The 9,190-nt window shown below is 45.2% G+C and overlaps 2 protein-coding genes across 3 annotated transcripts; one reads left to right on the forward strand and one right to left on the reverse strand.

Annotated features, from left to right (window-relative positions):
• Positions 1-241: 241 nt before the first annotated feature.
• Positions 242-2,631, reverse strand: LOC102716858 (cilia- and flagella-associated protein 91-like). Of its 2 annotated transcripts, XM_040522305.1 has the most exons (5): positions 2,343-2,631; positions 1,814-2,257; positions 1,483-1,722; positions 826-1,395; positions 242-734 (listed from the first exon to the last, which is right to left on the reverse strand). In XM_040522305.1, exons 2-5 carry the CDS (start codon positions 2,231-2,233, stop codon positions 714-716), a joined length of 1,251 nt encoding a protein of 416 aa, XP_040378239.1. In that variant the 5' UTR covers positions 2,234-2,257; positions 2,343-2,631; the 3' UTR covers positions 242-713. The 2 variants fall into 2 exon arrangements, with proteins under 2 accessions (XP_040378239.1, XP_040378240.1); XM_040522306.1 differs by having other exon boundaries at positions 1,814-2,631.
• A 3,355-nt stretch (positions 2,632-5,986) lies between these two features.
• On the forward strand, positions 5,987-8,846 carry LOC102717142 (protein jagged-1-like). The gene is made up of 6 exons (XM_006651000.3): positions 5,987-6,318; positions 6,455-6,601; positions 7,762-7,848; positions 7,989-8,117; positions 8,357-8,473; positions 8,578-8,846. Exons 1-6 carry the CDS (start codon positions 6,186-6,188, stop codon positions 8,646-8,648), a joined length of 684 nt encoding a protein of 227 aa, XP_006651063.1. The 5' UTR covers positions 5,987-6,185; the 3' UTR covers positions 8,649-8,846.
• The last annotated feature ends 344 nt before the right edge of the window (positions 8,847-9,190 follow it).

Below are 9,190 nucleotides of genomic sequence, written 5' to 3' on the forward strand. Positions count from 1 at the left end.
AGATATAAAGTCTATGTAAAACACCCTTCTTTAGAAAAACAAAAGATAGGCTCCTGATCTAATTCAGGTTTTCAAATAATATACTCGTGAATTATAATAGGCTCATATAATTAACGATGGACCGTAGAAATAGTCAAGAAATCATATAATGTTCACTGTAGAAGCGAAGATTTTTGCGTAGCGTGCCACACGTAAGGGACGGACGACTCCGTTTCTAAGGAGCAGAGAACTAGAGATATCTCCAAGACTGTGGGCTTCTCTCACGGCCCAATAACTATGTGCAGGGAGAATGACTCTACCTCGAGAAGGCCCACCACGAATGATCAAATCTTGCCCACAAAATATATGGGCTTAATTTATGTCCCGTTTACTGTTGGAGCCATCATTAGAGCCCAGTAGCCTCGTGTAGGCCCACAAAAAACTTTCTAGATTGGAAGAGAGAATGCAATTTGGATGAAATTGCACTGGGTGCTTATTACATTTCGCTTTTCACTTAGCAGTATGTATTCCCAGTATGGTACAGTTTCCACATCACAAAACGGGCAACAAAAATGTACAGTTCATGATCGAGACGCAGGCGTGTATGTGCAGTAGCTGTACACTTGTAGCTGTTGCAGAAGCCATCACAGATTCACAGGTAGAGCAAACTGACGAACATTCCATGGCGATCGGTGGTGAAGCTCCGATTCGTCCGGCAATAGCTTTCTTTTAGCTCAGTACAGACCCCTGCGCACCTGGAGCGACCGAGCGAGCATGCAAGAAGAAGAGCATGTCAGGATTTTTTTTTGTCGGGTTATTTTTTGATAGGAAAATGTCGTCTTTTACCTCGAATCCGACGAGCGACCGCGTCCGGCTGTAGACGGTGGCGGCGGTGAGGACGGAGCTGGTCGACCCGCACTCGCTGTCCTTGAGCGACGCGCTCGAGGCGTCGAGCTTTATCACCGGCCAGGCGAACTGCGCGCCGCGCTGGGCGGCGGCGGCGTGCGACGACGACGAGCGCTGCATCTTGGCGCCGCCGCCGCTGCTCTTGCGTCGGCTCGGCTGCCGCTCCAGCGTGTCGGTGCGCTGCCTCGGCGCGCTCTGGGACCGGGCCTTGGCGCGGGAGGACTCGGTGTTGGCCATGTAGCTCGGGCACAGCAGCTCCGACGACGCCGACGCCTGCTGCGGGCTGCTGTGCGCGGTGGCGGCGGACGCCAGGTCCTCGAAGTGGCCGCTGTACGCCCTCGGGCTCGTCAGCTCCGTCGCCGCCGACGGCGCCGGCGAGCACCGCCCGTGGTGGTACTCGACGCCGCAGAACGGCCTCTCCCTCGCCGCCGCAGCCGCACCACGCCGCGCCGGCTCGCCGCTGTCCACCTCCACGATCTTGGCGTTCTCCTCGCACGACCTGTCCATCTCCTGCTCCACGCCAACCCCGACCATGGACCGCGTCAGTCTGTCACCGCCGTCCCCTCCTGCTCGGACCAGATTTGCCGGCGAACTTACGTAGGATCGGCGGTGCCGCGGGTGGTGCTGCGGCGACGGCGGCCGCGGCCTGGGCGGCGTCCTGTGGTGGTGTTCGTGGAGCACGCGCATCCGCTGCGCCTGCGCGCGCAACTGCGACTGCGCCGCGAGGAGAGCCTGCATGCAGCGCAGCGTGGCGGTCGCCTGCTTCCTCACCAGCTGCCCTCGCACCAGAGCTTGCAGCTTCACGATGCCTCGTAGCGCGCACAGCGCTGTTCTTGCCTGCGACTCACACGGACGACCGAACGTGTCACGATCCGACGAACACGAGCAGAAAAAAAATTGTCGGAAACAAGCGACGGCAAGTTCGTACCAGGTAGCCTCTGAAGGTGGCCTGAATCCTGACAGCCGCCGCCGCCGCCTCGATGGCGCTCGGCGGCAGGTGCGACGCCTTGCGAGAGGACAGGCGGACGACCGCGGCGGCAGCCTGCGCGGCGGCAACCGCTGCGTCGGCGGCGGCCGCGGTCGCCACCGCGACCGCCACGGCGTGCTTCTTCTGATCGAACTCCGGCTCCGACGCCGACAGATCAAAGCCGTCTTCACCGAGCACACCGTGCGCCGGTACCTCCCCCGCCGCCTTCTCCCCCTGCACCGGCCGCCTGAAGCTCCACCTCTTCTCCTTCGCCGCCGCTCCCGGAGAGCCCGCCATTGCGTCGGCCTCCACCTTGTCCTTCTTGCCACCCTTCTTGCCGCCGGCCAAGAAGCTCCTCAGCCACCTCCCGGCCTTCCCCATTTCTCCTCCCTCCTAAACCGATCACTGCAAAACACACACACACAACTCACCGAATTCATCAAAAATTTCACAATCTCACAACGAGCAATCTGTCATCCATGGCCAGTACCTAATCAGATGCAACGATCAAAGCACAGCCAGAGCAACCACCACCCTGCCTACTCCAATGCTTCAGTCAACAGCGCGGCGAGCTGAGCTGAGTGAGAACAGCCACGTGAAGCTTCTTGCTAACTGCTAAGAACATGGAATGGATCCTGAACAGCAGCACTGTCCTTTTGGCTGTCAGAATCTTTTTAAAAATCGATCTGGGAGGAAGGGAATTATGAGAACTGCTCGTCTGTACACTGCCGGGTCCATGTCTCCACGACAATCATGGATCGGTTGGGCCGAGCCGATTAACCGTGTGAACTGTAGCGTGCGTGATCTGTGCTCCCAGCATTTCTTATATACTGGATTAGTTGGTCTCTTTCTCCAGGTCCCAGAATTCAATGAGCAATTCACCCTAAAAATTTGTTCTTTTCCTCCGTGTTCCCCGCGGCTGCAAACTCTGACACCCGTGAGACTGTCAAAAGACTGAAACCAAATCAACATTCGCCGAGCCTTGATGATAAAATATACTCCATGAGAATTATTCCATTGGATTGCGGTGGGGCTGCTGGTCGGCATGCAGCCAAAGAAACGCACATGTGCTGGGTTCTTTCTGGCTGTCTGAATCCATCCGATCGATATAGTATATCTCTGAATTCAATACGCGAACCTGACCACCGGAGTTGCAGGCCCCTGACCTGACCATCATCGGAGGAATTACAGGTCACGCCGTGCAGCAAGCAGCGTTAGTTGCTGCAGCGGTTGTTGGCTGGAGCAGCCGCTGCGACGGTGACGTCGGAGCAAGCAGGCAGAGGCAGAGGGAGGGACGCGTTGTGGACAGTGCAGTGCGGGATGGCTTAGCTGGAGCTCGGGACGCCATGATAGCCAGTGATGAGGCTGAGGTCCCCCCGGCTTGGCGGCTTGGCTGCTTGCTCGCTCGCCTTCAATATCCGGCGCCGCCGCCGCCGGAGCAGCCAGCGGGGTGGCGGATGGTCCAGCCGTCGGTGCTCGATCGCCCCCCTCGCCGGAGCTCACCGCTCGGCTCGCCGGCCATCGCCACGACAAGGCCGAGCCGGTATTGGGCTTCATTGAAGAAGTCTAGAGAAAAAGAGGCCCATATTGAATCAAACTGCCCCCGTTCGTATGGCTGGCCGACAGTTTGGGCCAGATGGGCTGTGTGGCCTCTTAATGGGCTGCGTGGGCCAGAAGCCCTCTATCTCATGGGACACGCATCTCGTAGGTTCATGCTCGTTTCATGCAGCGGGTCATTGTTCACAACAAGTCAAATAACATATTTATAAATAAAAAATTATATATTTGTTTCTAATGATTCAAAATCAAAGGTTAAATTAAAGTATGATAAAAAATTAAAATTATCTCTAACTCAAAGATTGAAAATTTAAAGTTTAGCTTATAAGTATAAGGGGTGATTGTTTGTTTTTTTATGGAAAAAAGTCGACGGTATATTAGTAAATAAAAAATAATTTATGAATAAAAATTTTATATATGTATTTTTAACAATCTTAAAGCTATAGCTAAAAAATAATTTTGGTGAAAAAAAACCTTATTTCTGGTTAAAAATTTAAATTTTGGGTTATAAGCGTAAAGAAAGGGCGAAAATACGGGGTAAGCAAAAGCGATCATTAGCGTCGCTTCCTGCAGGTGGCAAAACAACCGAAGCCGTTATGTTGCTTTCGCGACGACGAAATCATGCATGGCTCTGGGACGCGTATGCGCTGGGCATAACCAAATTTGACATCAACTGATGAGGATAAGCATCCTGGATGGATGGCTGAAATCGACAGGAATTCAGGTAGTTTCTTCAGAAATCAGAATCACGCGTCAGGCAGGGATGCAACGCACTTGTTCCGTAGTTATTCGGCTAATCTTATTGCTCATGATCTGGTTTATTACTGATGAAGCAAAAGGAGGCAGCCCTTTTGATGGACACATGGGTAGGAGAAGAAAAATCAAAGCCACATTCAGCTTGAAGGATAACTGATCAGAATTTGGAGAGAACTATCCTCGAAAAAAGGAGCTTAGAAAGAACATGAGGCCATGTTCAAAAGTAAACCTTATTATCGACTCTTATATGATCCACGTCAGCAATAAGAATCTATGTTATAATAATATGTATAAAGATAGAGTCAGATATGGTCTTTTCATTAATACAATAAGATATTTTTTATTACGTTAGTTTTCTTTTTATCCACTCTCATACAAGAAAGTTTTCCTCAATAAATGCTAAGAGTCGACTCTAAACCGTTGTCATGCATGACAACAGCTTTTCTCTCCTTCTCTCTTTCCTCCATTTTCTCCATGTCACCAAATTTACTTACGTGACGATTGAGACAGTCAGCTAATACGCACCCCGTACATGCCCTCGTATGAAAAGCTCGACGAACCTCTTCGAGTTTTTGAGTCCATACATGTGTGCGAGATGCAATTAATGAAAGACCGAGTTAATTATATGTATTAATTTGTTGTGACAGTGGCAGAGCATCCTCATCTCCCCAATTATATGTAGTAATAGCAGTAAGTCATTCTTCCCTAAATATTTGACGCCATTAACTTTTTAATACACGTTTTACCATTCGTTTTATTCAAAAAATTTATATAATTACTAATTATTTTTATATTATTTATTTATTGTTAAGTATACTTTTATGTAAAGAGCTTTACATATTTTATAAAAAATCTGAATGAGACAAATGGCTAAATATGTATAAAAAATCAACGACGTCGAACATTTAGAGACGGAGGGAGTAGCTAGTAAGAGCATCTACACATCTCCAAATTCTCAGGTCCAGACCAAAAGAAAAAAATGTGGTTAAACAAAGCATACCCAAAAAATGATTAATATAAAGCTCGAAAGTCTGGCAAGTTGGGAAGTGATGCCCCTTTGTTCCACAAATTTTAACTAACTTAACCTCAATGTAAAAAGCATTTTTTCTATCCTTAAAGAGGTACAATAAAGTACCATTGTTTTCTATGTAAAATTTATCGTGGTACCAGCAGGTACAAAGAGGATAGGAAAATTGCTCCAAGGTAAAACTTGAAAATCTTCATAGTTGCAAATGATGGACAAGTTCAGTTCACTGCTGCTTTCAACATTGCCAAAATCTGGTATTATATTTTGACATTACCAAATGTTTCATAACGTTGAGATGTAGCCTTACCAAATATTTGTGTGATTTTTAAAAAAGTGAAAATTTCCAAAATTACCAAACTTTGTAAGGTGACACTGTCCAAAGTTTGTTTTAGTTTGTTGCTTTACCGGATTTTTGCTGTTGTCAAAATTTTTGCCTCATCTTTTCGCCTTTTTCTATAAGACAAAATTTAAAATTTTTAAACCTTAATTCAGAGTTGATATTATGATTTTTCCGTCGTAATTTATTTCCAGCCAATTTTATATCGCTAAGAAAAACTATATAAAAATTTTATTTATAAATTATTTTTTATTTATAAATATACCTTCGTATGACCACCTTTGTAGGGTTGAAAATAGAGGTAAACTTAAAATGAAAAAATGAAAAAAATCATCGTTTTCCAGACATTGCCTAACTGAGCAGAGTCACGGCGCCATCCAGGACGGATCACACATTTGACTTCGCCATTCTTGCCGCTTCTCGCTGCAAGAGTCAATTCATCCATAAAAATTCCTCCTCCTCTCGTGTCATCGCCTCGCCTGCCAACTAACTGCAGAGAGCCATCTCTCTCCTCGCTTTAAACTCCAGCGAAACAGCCGCTCGCTCCACACGCAGATCGAGCAGCCTGGCCAAGCGCACGAACGAACAGGCAATTGATCGTCAGCTGCTAGCTAGTGGCAGCCCAAGAAGGAATCAACAATCCAGCCAGAATCGAGATGCTGAGACGACTCGCCGGCGGCGGCCGCGCTGCTGCGGTCGTGCTGCTCCTCGTGGTAACGACGGCGACCAGAGTCGCCGTCGCCGACGATTTCTTCTCCCCTCTCAGCCCCCTCCTCGCCCCTGTAATCGGTAAAGGATTCCTTCCTCAGTTCCTCTCTCTCTCTCACCAGAAAAAAAGGGACGATTTTTCTTGCTGATTTCTCTTCAGCTCCTGCAAAGTTGATGTTTTTGGTGATTTGATTCGATGGGGTTGGGATGGGAGCAGGGTCGATGTGCAAGACGGTGGGGTGCGGGAAGGGGAACTGCACGGCGACGTCGGGGTTCCCGGGGTACAGGTGCGAGTGCGAGCCGGGGTGGACGCAGATGCACGTCGGCGACGACCTCAGGTTCCTCCCCTGCGTCGTCCCCAACTGTGAGTGTTCATGAGCTCTCCGCTCTGTCCTTTTGCTGCTCACATGCTGTTGTTCGCATGCTCGGCTTTGTGTCATCAATGTTGTCCAGCTAAAATACGGCTGTTCTTGTGTCCCTGCATGACTGGTAACTGCATGCCGACCTAACTTTCTCATGCGAATTGATTAATCAGCCACTTCGATGTAGGATATGACATGTTCGTATCTGCAAATTTTGATCGATTGTTAGGCCTTGTTTAGTTTACAAAATAATTTTGCAAAAACATCACATCAAAACTTTAAACACATATTTGAAGTATTAAACGTGGTCTAATTACAAAATAAATTTCAGATTCTGCCTGGAAACCGCGTGACGAATCTTTTGAGTCTAATTAATCCATCATTAGCACATATTAGTTACTGTAGCACTTATGGCTAATCACGCCCTAATTAGGCTCAAAAGATTCGTCTCACTATTTTCTTCATAACTGTATAATTAGTTTTAGTGTTTATATATATTTAATGCTTCATTTACATGTCCAAAAAATCGATGTGATGTTTTTGAGAAAAGTTTTTAGGAACTGTATAATTAGTTTCAGCATGAAAATACAATTGTTTTTCTGTAGTTGCAGCCTGTAAGTTGTAAGATGCCAATTTCTGAACATTACAACAAGTGGAATCTCAGTATGCTGTTTTTGATGCTCTGTGCAAGTTAAAAGGATTGGTCAGGAGTGCAGTTATACAGAGACCAGGGCCGTGTGGCGTGTGCCGAATGTTCATTTTTGCAAAATATATTGGTAGTCCAGACGCACAAGAACTTTAATGGACTAACCAAACGCAAATGGAATCAATTCAATTTTTTAGTCTGATTGCTGTCTCTTTTGCTAAGACAACCAGTTATCACAATTTCAACATGCGTCTCCATCAGACAGGAAAAGGCTGGATTTCTTAAGAATGCTCACGCCTTTGTGTCATCTTCAGAGACTATTTTTTTGAACCAGCAGCGTCATCTTAGGAGTTCCTGTTTGTTACCTATACTAGAAGACATTCAAGTCATTATTAAACAATATTCATAGCATATCCATAATTGATAATTTGATCCATATCCTTTAAAACTCCACGTTTGCTAATGTTATGTAGCCCATGTCAGCTTACATACTCAAATAATTATATCTCTTTACAGGTTCCATTGATCGTGCATGCTCAAACATTACAGCACCAGCGCCAGCGCCTGTGCCATCGCCCAAAAATTTCTCCTTATCAACAGATCGTAACTACTGCAACCTACTGTTGTTTAGATTTTCATTTTTAATAATGCTTCTTGAAATTTTTTATAACATACCATTTTCATCTCATCTGTGATCTGATCATCATACATTCATCACTGCTGGTAAAATTTTATATGCGCAGCCTGTCTATTAGCTTACTGTGGTTCGGGAGGCACATGCAAGAACGGGACAGGACTAAGTTACCACTGCGAGTGCAGAGAGGGTTTCAGTAACCTTCTGAACATCACCACAATGCCATGTTTTCAGAATTGTAAGATCAAAGGAGACAGCTACATGTACAAGATGAGTTTTTTTAACGTTCTTGAAAAAATACCTCGGGGTGCAACATTTCTCAGTGTAAAAATTTAGTACCTTGAGTTACTAAAATTTTACACTAAAATTTTTGGTCTCTCAAGTTACTTTTTAAGGATGGTAAAAAAACCCGTACAAGATATTTATGCAGAGAAAGTTTTGCGCCTCACGTTCCCTAACTAGTGTGATTTGTTTCAGGTTCAATTGGTGCGGATTGCGCAAGCTTAGGGCTCCTTCCATCCTCAAACTCTTCCAATTCTCCTTCACCACCGGGATCTGCTAGTATCTCTAACAATGGCAATGCCCCCACATTTGGTATAGGTTTTTTTAGAAGTGATTGTTCGACATATTCTCTATTTGCTTCATGGAATCAGTCAGAAAATCATTCCACATTTATTAACTGTGTTCAAACTTTGCAGGACCAATCTCACATCAAATTCTATTTTCTTTGCTGATGGTGGTCTCTCTGATCGTGTGTCAGGCGATTTAGATAGAGAATGGAGCACAGTACATTAGCACTAGATGGTTTTATACCACGGACAGGATAGAGCAGTTGGCCTGTTTTAGAGACGTATACCATTTGGGATGTTTCTCATGTTAGTGACACGCTATGGTTATTTTGTTCTCTGTGAGATTTGATCGTTGGTATGAATTATAAATTTATAATGGAATAAACTTTATCTGTGAATAATTGAACAACGATGTTTATATGAACAATACTTTGCTTGAAATGTACTATGAGAATACTCCATCGGTTTTTTTTATTTGACACCGTTCACTTTTGGATTTACGTTGGACTTTTTTATTCATTTTTATACAAATATGCAAAACTATAAGTTATTATTAAATTTACTTTGATAATAAATAAATCATCATAAACTAATTAATAATTATATATATATTTTAAAAAAAGATAAATGGTCAAACGTAGACATAAAATTCAACGATATCAAATAAAAACAATAGAGAAAATATGTTATAGGGTGTTTACATTCCAATAGGACAAATATTTTGTTCCCTAGTAGAAATGTA

Source organism: Oryza brachyantha, chromosome 3 (assembly GCF_000231095.2).
Source record: "Oryza brachyantha chromosome 3, ObraRS2, whole genome shotgun sequence".
NCBI classification, from domain to species: domain Eukaryota; kingdom Viridiplantae; phylum Streptophyta; class Magnoliopsida; order Poales; family Poaceae; genus Oryza; species Oryza brachyantha.

Bases quoted from the DNA above. Each gene is read 5' to 3' on its own strand.
- LOC102717142 (XM_006651000.3), top strand. From the start codon at position 6,186: ATGCTGAGACGACTCGCCGGCGGCGGCCGCGCTGCTGCGGTCGTGCTG. The intron at 6,602-7,761 runs GTGAGTGTTCAT...ATCTCTTTACAG, and splicing joins CCCCTGCGTCGTCCCCAACT to GTTCCATTGATCGTGCATGC. The intron at 8,118-8,356 runs GTAAGATCAAAG...GATTTGTTTCAG, and splicing joins AATGCCATGTTTTCAGAATT to GTTCAATTGGTGCGGATTGC.
- LOC102716858 (XM_040522305.1), bottom strand. From the start codon at position 2,233: ATGGGGAAGGCCGGGAGGTGGCTGAGGAGCTTCTTGGCCGGCGGCAAG. The intron at 1,723-1,813 runs GTACGAACTTGC...TGTGAGTCGCAG, and splicing joins CCACCTTCAGAGGCTACCTG to GCAAGAACAGCGCTGTGCGC. The intron at 1,396-1,482 runs GTAAGTTCGCCG...GGCGTGGAGCAG, and splicing joins CGCGGCACCGCCGATCCTAC to GAGATGGACAGGTCGTGCGA.